The 15,405-nt window shown below is 35.0% G+C and overlaps 1 protein-coding gene across 1 annotated transcript; it reads left to right on the top strand.

The window, feature by feature from the left end:
• Positions 1-888: 888 nt before the first annotated feature.
• LOC112047440 (histone deacetylase HDAC1) lies at positions 889-15,129 on the top strand. Its single transcript, XM_024084566.2, has 11 exons — positions 889-1,077; positions 1,455-1,567; positions 2,724-2,841; positions 3,438-3,538; positions 4,118-4,361; positions 5,043-5,219; positions 5,770-5,872; positions 7,370-7,604; positions 8,589-8,678; positions 10,009-10,150; positions 11,040-15,129. Exons 1-11 carry the CDS (start codon positions 1,029-1,031, stop codon positions 11,114-11,116), a joined length of 1,449 nt encoding a protein of 482 aa, XP_023940334.1. The 5' UTR covers positions 889-1,028; the 3' UTR covers positions 11,117-15,129.
• Positions 15,130-15,405: the final 276 nt, after the last annotated feature.

Raw genomic sequence — 15,405 nt, 5'->3', positions numbered from 1 at the left:
CCAGAGTGAGTCCTTACAAGCAACGTACTAAATCCAGTAAAATCAATTAAAAAATAAACAAACGTCACGCGTCTCCTTGACAACGGCATATACGAACTTTTTTCATAATTTGTATTTCAAAATTTAACACTAACAATAATTACGTAAATTAATATAATAATCATTAATTACCAATAAAAAATACTCCATCTTATTTATTTAGATTTTGTAAACAGTTTTTAAAATATTTAAAAACGTATTTAACGCCATTTTTCTTGAATACTGTTGAAATTTACTGATGCGACGGTTCGTGTTGTACTGATTTGAGAATATATTATTCTTTTGAATTTCGTATCTAGAGCGGCTACGACACCATCGTGTTTCGTACGCTCCTTCTGTATATTATTGATTAATCTGTAGTATGCCCTCAATATACTGGTGACAGACAATTTTTTCACGTTTCAAGTTTGACTTGAGAAAAATAATATTTTGAGAGTTTTGTTCTATAACGTTTTAAACACTGATATTTAGTAAAAGTGCAGTTACGTTGAATTGCAGTATATTTGACTGTAAGAACCGTAGTTCAAACTGTAACAACTGTCAATATAAGGCAATTTTTGTCTCACACTCTACACACTAGTAGCATAGCTGAGCATCAACTCGATAATCGATAATTAAGTAAAATCAAAAATATTTTGATTAAGCTAGAAATACTTACCAATGAAGTGTAACGTCTTGACTCTAGCGAGTCAACTCAGGCCCTTTTGTAATTAGTCTGAGGTGGTATGGACTATGTTATGATACTCCCTTCACGGGGCTAGGGTATTCTAATATATTCTTTGACGCATATTCTCTGTAGTGGGTCTGTGATTGTCTAAGTTTGACATGATGTTTGTATTTGACGTATTTGTACTTTGTCGTCTGTGATTTGGACTCAAGAAGTCAAGAAAGTAAACGCTCGCTTGATTTATAGTTTTCTTAAAATTGTTATAAGTTAAAACTTAACTTTTATTATAATATATTGTATTATTGATTCTTAAACCATCTCAATGGCTATGCAACCTCATAGTAAAAAAAGAGTGTGCTATTATTACGATAGTAAGTGCCACAAAGTTTGTTACCCGCCAACAAATCGGTCTCTGTGATAAAAACGTTGTTTTTGGGCTTTTAATGTGTTATAGTGGTATTTATAGTGCAAACATTATTACTAAATATATGTAATTTTATATTTTTTAATGCGAGTGAGGTCCACATTCGTCTTGGGATTTTTATAGAGTTGTGTGACAAGTCACTCGAAGGCGTCTGTACTCCGATTTGCTTTGCGATTGGTCGAAATGTTTCCGCACTCTTCTTTCTATGTAAAGTACAGACTGAAATATGTCAAGCTCTTAAATGATATGAGTAACAATTGCTTATGAAGTTAAAAATGATATTGTAATGTTTTTTCGAAAAATAACTTGTTAATTAACTTTTAGGTGATATTGGCAATTATTATTATGGACAAGGACATCCTATGAAGCCTCACCGTATACGTATGACACATAATTTGTTGTTAAATTATGGTTTATATAGAAAGATGGAAATTTATGTGAGTATAAATAGATACAATTTATTTCTAATAAGTTTTGACTAAAGGTACAATATGCTTAAAATGAGTTTTAGTCCTATCTACCTATAAAAAATAAATTCTGATAATTTACAAGTCATGAAAACACATAGGCAAGCTATAAAGTTTATTCCTTTTCATAGTGTTGGTACCAATGATATTAAAAACTGTTAGATGTGTTAATGAGGAGAGAAAAATGAGGCGCTCAAAAGAAAAAAATTATACACAACTCAATGTTGGTTGTGGTCAACAACAAACATTATGTAAACAAATAATACCTAAATATTGTCTACAATGTCGAGTTGTGAGATCTCAAGTCTAAAATTATTAAAATTATCATTGGTTGCTTTACGACAGGGGGTTTATGCTTTTTATTTTGTATTTGGTGTAGGGACCTACTGTGTTAAGAGTTATCCTATTTTATATGATTGTTATAACATAATCCAAATAAAAATAATTTAGGTAGCAAAAAGAATTTTAATAAAATTTAGAAATTGCATTAATGCAATTTTGATAAAGAAATAAATAATAATAAAAGTCCATAATAATAAAAGTTGATGAACTATTCAACGTCAATGCAACACTAGTTCTAGGTATCTCCTACTACTTTTGTAGTATCCTTGATTGGTGCTGACACTTTAATTTATTCATTAATATTGTGTTCAAATGTACACACTATCCATAAACACAAACATAATTTCTTGGCATATTTTACAACAGTCCTTTTGTTATTGGTGCACTCACAATTTCATCATGAGACACTTGTCAGCCCAAGGACAGCAAACAAAAATATCAAATGAAAAAAATTATGCTAATTTGCCCAGCAACTGTAAACGCAATTCCTTTTGAATTCAAGTTGGTGTCTTTGTCTGAGCTGGCAAAAATTTAGGCTGCATTTATCAAACAACCCTATGAAAACGAACGAACCTCCTGTGCTTATGAGCATGATTGGCGGTAACCCTTATTAACTGATAGCCTGCATGCTTATTTGCTCACTATTGAAGCTATAAAAAAAGTTTCGTTTTCAAGTGGGCTTCCTTAGTAGCCTTAAGAAATCACCAATAAAAGCAATGAATATTTTGACATAAGGTTCCATATTTTCCATACATAAATATTTTTTTTATATTTAAATTTTCAGAGACCCCACAAGGCAACTGCTGATGAAATGACAAAGTTCCACTCCGATGACTATATTCGCTTCTTGAGATCCATCAGGCCAGACAATATGTCAGAATATAATAAACAAATGCAAAGATGTAAGTCTTATTAGAATACTTTGATTATTATTTGAGTACTGTTCTATCAAAGCTTTATTGTGCCCACTATTTTTTTATCACTATATATATTTATTTTGATAGATTATCTTATCTTAAAATATATAAATGCGAAAGGTGGAAAGAAAATCACGAAATTCGCTTGACATACAAAAAGAAATTTGGCAGGGAGGTAGTTTATAGACAGTAGATGTCTGCTAAGAAAGGATTTTACGACAGGGCCGTATTAAAGAGGCTTTAAAGGCGGACAAAGTTACGGGCGTCCACTAGTAAAGAGGAAAGATTTGATTGTTTGTTTGCATTGAATATGCTCTACAACTACCAGACTTATTTAAAATATTCTTATACCATACCCAAAACAAAATATATCGTCAATTAAGTTAACGTTTAGACAACATAACTTATTAAATTTATACTAAAATATATTCTGCAGACAGATATCTACATCAATATATCAATCTATAAACTTACTAAAAATTTACCGATAACTTGCATTAACTTTCCCAAAAGTAAATAGGCAAATCACTGCCCCAATTTTATGTCACTCTTCATGAAGTTAATTTTTTTATTTTTTTCAGTTAATGTTGGTGAAGATTGTCCGGTGTTTGATGGATTGTATGAGTTCTGTCAATTGTCTGCTGGGGGCTCAGTGGCTGCAGCAGTCAAATTGAATAAACAGGTAATTTCTAATAATCAAACCAGTATACAAATAATCAAACGTGTTGTAAAAGTGCTTGTCAACCAAGAATTTTTGAATTTTATATGCACACTCAAGTATCTCACACTAAAGTATTTTTGATGGTTAATTTATTATTTATTTTATATTAATTTGATGGTTGCCCTATATATATATAGAAAGAAAGAAAGAAAAAAGCTTTATTAGAAAATTATGCCACAGAACACAATTTGTTCTATAAATCGTCAGGACAATATCCTTTATAAAGCACCTATATATTGTAGCACTATATAAAGGCTCATACTTGATGGAAGTATTGAACAACATGCAAGGCATCCTGTCTTTTGCTCAACAAATCCCAACATACCTCCTATTATTATGACTAATTATTATCACCTGATCTTTCGAAAGTGTTTGTAAACTTACCTAATTGATAAATATTGAATATTGACTCCTTTTTTTTTAAATGGTTGATATTCTTCAAAAAAAGTTATAGCTGTACACTCGTACAGGGAAGCACGGCCAGGTTAAGTGATACATAAAAGTTTATATTATATAACAAGTGAATTACACTTGTTATAGGCATCAGAAATCTGCATAAACTGGGGTGGAGGTCTCCACCACGCTAAAAAATCTGAAGCATCAGGTTTCTGCTATGTGAATGACATTGTCCTGGGCATCCTGGAGCTGCTGAAGTACCACCAGAGGGTGCTGTACATTGACATTGATGTCCACCACGGCGACGGGGTGGAGGAAGCCTTCTACACTACCGACAGGGTCATGACAGTGTCTTTTCATAAGTACGGAGAATATTTCCCTGGAACAGGTGAGATTGTTGTTACAGTAAATTATTTTCATCATTTTTTCATTATCAACCCATATTCGGCTCACTGCTGAGCTCAAGTCTCCTCTCAGAATGAGAGGGGTTAGGCCAATAGTTAACCATACTGGCCCATTGCGAATTGGCAATGCATGCCCAATGCCCCTGACCGAATTCGAACCCACACCCTCCGGAATCAGAGGCACTGTTCACAAATTATTTTAAAAAGGGAGTATAATAGTATTGCAAAATAATAATACCTGGTTTTTGTTGTAGACTTTTGTGGCTTGTAGTTCAGACAAATTATTTAGATGTGACCATAAAGAGACCGCCTGAGACTTCATCCGCGTGAAATTCAGTTTTTTACTTATTTCGCAGGAACCATGAATTTTTCCGTGATAATAAATCGCCCATTTGTTAGGCCAATGTATAATCTATCTCTATGTGGATCCATAAAAACTTTCACGTTTATAAAATTAGTAGGATAATGGGATTCAATTTAGAGACTCAATAGCTCAATGATTAGAGCAGTTGGACTCATCCACCTCTTGATCTATTGTCGTACCCACTCCTAATAAAAAAATAAAAAAAAAATCTTTCCCGAATTTGGAGGGGAATTGGAATATTGGTATATTTCAAATTAAGCAGATATGGCAAATGTTCTTTAAAAAAAAACATTGTTAATAGGCGACCTAAGAGACATTGGTGCTGGCAAGGGCAAATACTATGCAGTGAATATACCTTTACGGGATGGTATGGACGATGAGTCATACGAGTCAATCTTTGTGCCCATCATATCCAAAGTGATGGAAACATTCCAACCGAGCGCTGTTGTGCTACAGTGTGGAGCGGACTCGCTTACAGGTATTTTATGTAATTATTATAGAAATAATAATTTAGTCATGTTTTTTTAATACACATTTGTTTTTTATGTAAAACTAATATTCCCTTTATCAATCTCAAAACTTCAGCCTGGCTAAACTAACACCAATAATTTTATTTCCCCAGAAGAAAATACAGCTGAAAATATATACTGTCTCACTTTATCTACATCTACAAATAAATCTATTCCTTTAAAAAATCATATTCTGTATATTTTTTTACCAAATTGTTATTTGTATATCATCTTAGTAATGTTTATTTAACACTGAAAATTTGAACCTGCAAAGAATTTGGATATTTTAAATCCAGAGAGTAAGAGGGATTTCTATATTTGTATCTGTCTGTCTTTGGTATTATAATTTCCTAACTCAATCCATTACAATTATGGTTTTTCATTTGAAAACTGTCATAATTAGGATGGTGTTAGCCGTATACAATGAAGATCTGATAAGCCAATCTGACGAACGACAACATCGAAATAGTTATTCAGCTAACTTCATAAACTTGTATATAACTTGTTTCAACATTGTAGGTGACAGATTGGGATGTTTCAACCTCACCGTACGTGGACACGGCCGCTGTGTTGAACTGGTGAAGAGATACGGTCTTCCCTTCTTACTTGTTGGTGGTGGAGGGTATGTATAAACATATTTTATATTATATTATATATATATATTGTTATGGTTTTTACTTATATTCTAATTACTCCAGTCATTTGGGGCCTTTATCATCTTCTTCTTCTTTCTTTCTTTCGTTTTTCGTAAGTCACTCCAGCCAACCAAGCTCGCACCAGAAACTTAGTAGGCTGGTCAGCAGGCTAATTCACTATATTTGATGTATGCTAGTTGATATATACAAAATTGAGATTCTATGTAACAAATGTCATCTGGTGCATACTGGTTTATCTTATAGTAGGTAGATGATATTACTCAATTGCTTTGATGTTTATCTTAAGTTATAAAGATCAAAATAGTGAATAGGCCAGCTGGTCGCCGATCATCTCATGGAGCATTGCTGCTGGCCAATATGTGCTGCCCATCGTTCAGATATACCTCTCCATCTAAGCATAATATATTGTATCAGTGTTTCTTCTTCCTCCATACATGCTCTGCCTACCTATGAATACCCTGAATATGTTTGGGAAGTTTTGAAAATGGCTAGACTTATAGATTTTGAGGTGCTCTTCATTTTCATCATCATTATCATCCCCTATTCGGCTTACTGATTAGCACAAGTCTGCTCTCAGAATGAGAGGGGGTTAAGCCAATATTCCACCTTGTTGGCTTAATGCGGATAACTCATAGGTATGCAGGTTTCCTCACGATGTTTTCCTTCAAGTTGGCCCACAGGAATCTGAGACAACAGCAACAAATTTTTCAGGCAAACATACCAACTGATTGGAGTAAGTTCTCAAGAGATTATTTGTGTCAATGGTTTATTTTAGTACTTAATGGTACGTTTACACGCTTGCCAAGTCTTGGCAAGGATCGACAATCGTAAGCATGTAAAAAGGGCCTTTGGCTTGGCTTGCGTGGGCTTGTGCCTGCTTTCTTCCGATCCAGTCGAGTGTCGGTTTTTTTACGCAGATCAAAGGGCGTTTGCGGCAAGCGCTTGCGATGCAGTTACATGTTGGTCCGCGTTTAGTAGCCATTGTGATCTCGCGGCGAGTACACGCTTGCTTGATTTTACAAAAAATAAATAAAAAATGAGTTGCTGGTGGAATGAGGAGAGTCTTTCGTTTCTGGAACAATACCAAATGGAACCATGGATCTGGAATCAGAAAGATGCAAATCATAAAGATAAGACGAAACAAGCAATCGAACAATGAATCTTTTTCATCCACCATCTTCGCTGTCGTCGAGCTCTCCTTTTTTTTATTTCACTTTGCTTACATTTCAAATAAAGTACGTTAAACCAAATGCAATAGCCGTCACAAGTTCGGTGTCCGCCATGCTTGGATGTATATTGCAGAATGACGCATTCACAAGCGTATAAACGCCTTTCAAACGCCAAACGAAATTTGTGGAGGCTTGCGACTGTATGCAGTTCGCCAAGGCTTGGAAAGAGTGTGAACGTACCATAAAAATCGAAATGAAAAAAATGTGCAATAACAATGCTCCTCTTGTCACCAGATACACAATCCGCAATGTCTCCCGTTGTTGGACGTACGAGACGTCAGTGGCCCTCGGGGTGGAGATAGCTAACGAGCTGCCCTACAACGACTACTTCGAGTACTTTGGCCCCGACTTCAAGCTGCACATCTCTCCCAGCAACATGTCCAACCAGAACACGCCCGAGTATTTGGAGAAGATCAAGAACAGACTTTTTGAGAATCTCCGCATGTTGCCACATGCGCCTGGTGTACAGGTAATTTGTTCTCTACTATACGTGTACTATAGTTCAGAGCCGATGGACATTGGGGTCCTAAGGTGCTGGAATGGTGACCCCGCACAGTGTTAGTGGACCCCTCACTAGGTGGACCTAAGATATCAAGCGGATTGCATAGAGCTGCTGGATGCTGGCAGTTCGAGACTGTTATGCTAGGAGGTCCATGCAAGAAGCCTATGTCTAGCAGTGAATGTCTATCGACTGATAAGGTAAGGTAAGGTATACCTCTCTGGATCACATAATGCTGTTCTTTGCCAACTTTTTTTATCAATCACACAGTGTCAATCAATTGGGAACAATGGGTAGAAGACTTGTGAAGTTATAAGCTATAATATTATTGGTTCTCTACTAAAAACAAACTTTACTTTAATATTATTGTTTGTTTTTAGTAGAGAACCAATTAATACAAATCAAGATTTAAAAGTCTTGAAAGTATCCATAAAGGTCTGTTTATATCTACAGACATTTAGCGTGCCAGAAACGTGCCGTGGCAGACAAAATAATATTCTTCTATACAGTGTTTATTAACGTATTTATATCTATCGTAACGCGGTCGCGCAGACGTTGACAGACACGGGCCACGCTCGGCCAGTATTTGCGGAAAGAATGTTTTTCCTGTGCGTAGAGTAGAGTCCTTTTAATGAAACCTGAACTAAAATTGACAGCGCCTTACACAAATGACAATAAGACCGCTATTATCAAATAACAATGAACGCCATTAAGACATTAGCGTCGCGTCTGGGGGACTTCTTATATGAAATGGACTTTACGTGTTTCTAGCTACCTGCTGGGCAGTGTGAATAGACGGTGTCTGTGGGTGTCTGCCACGCTACTTGTCTGTGACTCACTGTGTCTGTAGATATACGGACCTTAAATAGGATTTCTGACTTAATAAAAGTGCTTTGACTCTCAGAACTGTAATACCAATAAAATTTAGAAAAATCAATAAGTACTATTTTGTAGGTACAAGCTATACCTGAAGATGCGGTCAACGACGAGTCTGAAGATGAAGATAAAATCGACAAAGACGAACGACTTCCACAGAGTGAAAAGGTCAGTGTGACATTATTTTTTCTCAAATCGATTTTTGGCTAGTGGGAGGCTTCGGCCGTGGCTAGTTACCATCCTACCGAAAAATGACGCACCGCCAAGCGATTTAGCGTTCCTGTACGTTGCCGTGTAGAAAACGAAAGGAGTGTGGATTTTCATCCTCCTCCTAACAAGTTAGCCCGCTTCCATCTTAGACTGCATCATCACTTACCATCAGGTGAGATTGTAGTCAAGGGCAAGTCCAATATGCATATTTTCATTTTATAAAGTACCTATATGATCAAAGATCTAATACGATTATAATAAAAACTGTCTCTATAGAATCGATGTTTCATAGTCATAATCGTATTCGTCAGTTAAAGAGCTCCGTAAAAATATACCTCTCTGTGTAGTTGAATGGTGTAAAAAACCGGCAGGCAGAAGTTTTTGTTTTTTTTTTTATACCAAATCTAAGCTCATTATCCTTGGAAAATGGCAGACAATAGGGATGATGACAGTTTTTTAAATTGTATATAAATTAAGTATATTTATTTATTAAGTATATTTATTATTGTATATGTAGTTTAATTTAGTATATTATTTTTAATAGTTTAATTATTATAGGTATGTTATATTGCACTATCCGCTTTCCTGTCTTTAAATATTTTATTTAAGGTTGTCTGGAGGAGATCGCTTTTAGCGATAAGACCGCCTTTGCGCATCTTACTTATCTATTCTTTTTTTTTTTCTTCTCTTTTTTGTATCTTATTTGTGTGCAATAAAGCATTAAAATAAATAAATAAATAAATAAGAGTACGCTAATAGTAAAGTAATTTTGTAAAAGGAACAGGGTATCTGTGATCATTACTTTCGGAGCTACAGGGATTTAAAGGGTCAGATTTGCGGCGCTGCCGCGGATCCCTGAAAAACGCCCCATACAAAATGGCACGAACTAATGACGTCGTAGGCAATTTAATGATCGTTAGATTTGTATGTGCGTTCAAACAAAATTACTAATATCTTTGTTATTTGTGCGTTTAAGTTTATAGTTCAAATATTAAAAAATGTCATATTTAATGTAAGGAAGCTAAAACTGTATGAATTTTCATCTAATTACGATAAAAGATTTTTAATAGATTTTGAAATTTTATCTCATTTATTTTACAAATATCCAGACAATCTTTGCTTTTTATATATAAACTAGTTAACATTGACCCTATTTACCCGAATGTATCATAAAAATCAATATATTCAAACCTAGTCATCATTCCCATTTGTTCGTAAATTTGGGTGCGATACTGGTCCTTCTGTAATTGGTCCAAGGCTGATGATGATGATGATGATTGGCTTACAGGATAAGCGTATAACGGGCGACGGCGAGCTGTCGGAGTCGGAGGACGAGGGCGACGCGCGGCGCGACAACCGCTCGTACCGCGTGCCGCAGCGCAAGCGCCCGCGTCTCGACAAGGACGCGCAACCCAAGGACGACGTCAAAGGTAGGCTTTTGTATACTTGTATATGTGTACTCAGATTCACAATTATCCGCCCACTTTAATATACTAGCGTCATATTGAAGTGGGCGGATAATTGTGCCTCTGAGTATATATGTTACCGACAATCTTGTTAATAGGTTGACAGTAGCAAACTAATTATTAACTAATAATTTTGAGCCATGATAGCCTCTCTAGATAGGATATGACCTCTGCCACCGATTTCGGAGGGTGTGGGTTCGAATCCAGTCCAGGGCATGCATCTTCAACTTTTCAGTTATGTGCATTTTAAGAAATTAAATATCACGTTTCTCACCCTGTTAAGGAAAACAACCTGCACACCTGAGAACACACGTGTGTGAATTCTGCTTATCCGCATTGGGCCAGCGTGGTGGACTATTGGCCTAACCCCTCTCATTCTAAGAGAAGACTCGAGCTCAGCAGTGAGCCGAATATGGGCTGATAAATGAATTTTGTTGAAAAAACACTCTGTTTTTTTAATGTTTAGTGTTAACGTGACGTCATGGAACAGTTAAAATATAGTCCACCATGGCCGACGGCTTTTTGGCTCGTATTGTCAAAAAACTATTTAAAAATTGTCATTTTCATGTAATCACATAGAACGATAATGAACAATTTATGAAAATTTTTAAAAAAGTGTCAACCAGCCTATTGTTGTCGATTTTGGTCTCAGTCTATGAACTCTGAAGCCATTGGAGGTTCGAAAACGAACTGCTTCGCTACGAAAGAACTGTGGATTTCATCCTCCTCCTAACAAGTAAGCCCGCTTCCATTTTAGATTGCATCATCACTTACAGATGACATTGTAGTCAAGGGCTAACTCGTATCCAATAAAAAAAAGGCTATTGACCTAATAAAATCATTTAACTTACAGCTGAAGACTCAAAGGACGACGTGAAGAACGTCAGCAACATGGAAGAGCCGAAGAAGGAAGTGACGTCCAACGCCTGATCCGCGCGATAGTCGCGCTGTTCCTATGGCGGCTCGCACTTGTGCACTGACAGATCTTACTCCCCCAATAAAACTCGCGAAGTTGATCGAAGATAATTGAATACGATCCTACCCAAGATTACGGATAGATCGCTATCCTTAGTAACAGTCAAACTATCTTTACATAGTCAAACTATCTGTCAGTAGGTTATTGAAAAGCAGATAAGAACAGAAAGATAGATTTTCTTAACTTTAGTAAGCGAAATGGCGGATTTATAGGTTATTGAAAACGGCCGTTAGTGTAGGGTAGGTTTGCTTCACTTCGTGCAACTTCGCCTTGTCTCGCTGCCGATCGTTTTGTCAGAGTCAAAGAACTATAATTTGGCAAGTTCGTTCGTTCTTTCGACGCGGGGGTGGGGTTTTGGTAGACTGCGCGGGTGTGAAGTCGTGCGCGCGGGGCATATCTACCCCCCTCCCGGCCCGCTCAGACCATTACGAACGAATTTGCCAAGCTAACAATCCAAGGTTCGAACACGAAGCGCCTCGCTACACCACTAGTACTAGAGGCCTAAGTGGATGATATCAAGTCCATACATACAGATTCCATACCAGTGCATATTTTTGTAATTAAAATAAATCAAAGACCAGACATACTTTTACTTTTATATTTCGAGAAAAGTAGTTTTTACTCCAACGTTACAAGACAGACGTTTTTAGTGCTCACAAGAAACTGTGTCCTGAAGTGGATGATTATGAGTTATATGTATTTTTTTCGTCTTTAACTGAAATCCCACATAATGTACTCAATGTCTATTATCCATTGATGTTATTATAAAAAATAAAACAAAATACAATTCAAGAAGTTACAATTGTAACAAACCTTCAAAAATCGACTAATTTAAAACATCCTGATAATGTCATATTAAAGTAAAATGAACCTAATGTTTAATGTCTTAAAAGTCATACGTTTTGTTATGATTATTAATTTAGCGTTGTCTAATTCTATTAGGGGATTTTAATACTAGCATTGGGTCTTTATATTCTGATATTATACCATATATACAGGGTGTCCCGCAATCCCGTAATTAATGGATAATTTAGATAATTAAGTGATGTATCCACCATTTGTGTTTTATCAATTAATTACGGGACACCCTGTATACTACTTCATCTAAAGCTAATCTTACTTCCAAAAGTAGACGTACTATACAACTCGTAACTTGTACTACTGCTAAATTTATTTAAAAAAAAAAAAAAAAAATACCGACCGAATTGAGAACCTCCTCCTTTTTGAAGTCGGTTAATTAATTAAAATAAGACAACTTATGGATAGCGATGTCATATTTTCTAATAGTTATGTATGTTTTAGATAAGAAAGTAAGGTTTTTAAATCTCTGTAAATAAAATATTTTTTACATAAAATCAATTCTGTAGTGATAATTAATAAATCTTACAATGTATTCAACTATTAGGTATACTAGTGACTAGTGATGATTTTTTTTTACGATTTAGAGGATTATGCGATCTCAAGTTTTTGTGTATTGTGTGTTGCGTTAACATACTAGATGTCCCTCGAAATAATACTTTTTCGGATGTTTTTACTGTTTTCTGTGTCTCTATTAAACGTATATGCAAAATTTTACGATCATCTATTCCGTGATATGTGTGAAATATCACAAATATAATATTAATAAATTGCTCAGAGAACAAACATAAAAAGAAATTAATTTTTATCTATCGGTAAATAAAAAACTTCACTGTAATAATTTAATTTTATATTTGAGAAAAAACATGGTGAAAAAATATTATAATTTGCAATTATTTATCACACTACCTAATTATATAATTTTTATTTTATAATGTCTTCGCTTAACGTAACCAATGATGTAATGAACAAAAACGTTGTATAAATGGGACAAATTTTGCGGATTTTGACTGTTAATGTAACCTTATTTTTCTTAAGACATCATTGGGATAGACCAGAGGTTCCCAAACTTTTTTTCTCAGAGACCATTTTCAAATATAACTGGTTCCGGTGGACCCCCTGCTGAATTTCTTTCCAAAACTCGACAAAAAATGTGATTAGCTGAATCAACAGCCACCACAAAATAAGAGTTTTTAAAAGAAATTGTGAGAATTAATTAGTTAATTAATTAATTTAGAATTTAGAAACTTTCCATTTGGTATGAAACCAGATAAATTTTCGTGGACCCCTGCTACGTATCGTGAACCCACATTTTTAAGTCACATCAACGTAGACCCCCGCCGAGTTTTCCGTAGACCCCTGGGGTCCACCTGGACCGCTTTGGGAATCAATGGGATAGGCTATAATTAACTAATTAAATAATGTTAGATAGGTATTATTTTTATATCTAGGATTGTAATTTATGTAACTGTAATGATAATATTCAATTCAAGATGTACATTGTACAATGTCAATGCTAAAATGTATTTATTCTTTGTTTTGTTGAAAATTCATCAACTCTGGCTAATCGCCCCTTGTTCACTTTGGTCATGAGTCTGCTTGTTTCAATTCTAAGATTTTGTTCTATTAGATATGTCATTAACGAGTCAAAGGTGAAGTCAAAATGAGGCGATAGTCCATTGAAATTTTACAATTTAGGGACCGAATATTGCATTTTTTGGAGTATGCAATTTTATTTTTGGGACATGTATATGGGTTAATAGAAACTTAAGGTTTATGGGTCGCCACCCTTGTCCCTCAATGCTAAACTATTTGCTACAAATGATGACTTTAGAATTTATTTGTAAGACGCAGTTTCCGAGATATTGCAAAAAAAGTGTTTTCACTACTTTCTCTAAAAAATGGAAAGCTCATGTAACATTCCAATGAACTACGAACAAAGGTGGCTAATTGTCTTAATTTCATTTAGTCGCATAGTAAACAACGAAAGTTATTTTAACAAATAAATATTGTCTACAATGTCGAGTTGTGTGTATAAATACATAAGTATATAGTATTATGTAAGTAAACACACAATTGTGCATGTGTGCGCTCAGTGAAGTAGCTAAATTCGGATCGCTTGCAAGCCACCGTACTGACCAAAGTGAACAGCGGGCATTACACGATCTTGGCCGGTCGCTTCTCTGTCCGTGGATATGAAAACATAGAGGAATTATCTGTGGAGTGGTATCGCAACCAAATTCAACAATATAATAATTATTATTGTCTGTTGTTTTGTTGAGGGAGACGTCGGCTTATCTATTCGTCGGGATCGATGTAATGATGTTCCAGCTGCAGAAACTATTATTTTTAGTTATTGTTATTATTTCAACTTTGATATAATTAGTTACTCAATACTTATAGATCAAACGTAACTTCATCTTAGGAATAATTGAACTTTTTTATACTATACATTTTTTTTACCCGGGAGGTATTTACACAACGAAAACGTTCAGGCAAAGAAACATTGATTCTATAGTAACAGTTTTCATAAACGCGTTAGATCGTTGATCTTATACTTTGACAGAGGGGTACGTCGAGGCATCCTAGATATAGTTCGCCTGAGTTATAAATTGTGGCTTTTTAATTTTTAACAATCATTTCTAACTGAAGAAATTAGCCCCTTTTCCGCTACATGGCGAGGTTTTATATTTTTCTGGCCAGATTTCCTAAAGAAAAATAACATTTACCGAATGGTCGAATATGGATTGGATCTCCGCCCATTTGTTTTGTCTGTGTGACCTGTGTGCTCATATTTGAAAAATATGGCTTTTTAAATAATAATAAAATAATATAATAATTTATGTACTACCTTTGTATGGAGAAGCGGGCGGCTGAGGCTATCGTATAATTTACACAGAATATGTTTCTTATCGAATTAAAAAAATGTCCTTCTACAACTTAAGTTTATGACAAAATTGACTCACCAGTAATGTGTTTCGTTATTTATTTTAACTATTAATGTTCGTTTCAGTATTTAACGAACTGCAAACGTTCAAAATGGAACAGGATTAGATAAGACTGTAAATATTTTATTTTTATTTGTTGAATACATATTGTGTCTGAATAATTGTTTTATTTTTTTATATCTCGCATACCTTATATGCACAGCACAAGGGAATTGTGGATCTACTATCCCTTGGAACTCCATGAAGTTCTCCATTCTCCAACTCCATTTTCAAAGTATTTTATGATGTTTCTTTTATATTGAAGGAATTTGAGCATTTGCATAGCCCGCACTTTTAGATTAATTGAGACCTAATGCAAAAAATCAAGTTTTTAGAAAACAGCGAATATAGATTTTGGATGGCAATTGGATATTGTTTAATCATATTGTTTTTTACAG

Source organism: Bicyclus anynana, chromosome 15 (assembly GCF_947172395.1).
Source record: "Bicyclus anynana chromosome 15, ilBicAnyn1.1, whole genome shotgun sequence".
In the NCBI taxonomy this organism is placed as follows: domain Eukaryota; kingdom Metazoa; phylum Arthropoda; class Insecta; order Lepidoptera; family Nymphalidae; genus Bicyclus; species Bicyclus anynana.
This window is presented reverse-complemented; position numbering and strand designations above follow the sequence as displayed.

Excerpts from the sequence above, each read along its gene's own strand:
- LOC112047440 (XM_024084566.2), top strand. The coding sequence starts at position 1,029 with ATGGCTATGCAACCTCATAGTAAAAAAAGAGTGTGCTATTATTACGAT. Across the intron at positions 1,078-1,454 it reads AGTGTGCTATTATTACGATA|GTGATATTGGCAATTATTAT; the intron begins GTAAGTGCCACA and ends ATTAACTTTTAG. Across the intron at positions 5,873-7,369 it reads TTACTTGTTGGTGGTGGAGG|ATACACAATCCGCAATGTCT; the intron begins GTATGTATAAAC and ends TCTTGTCACCAG.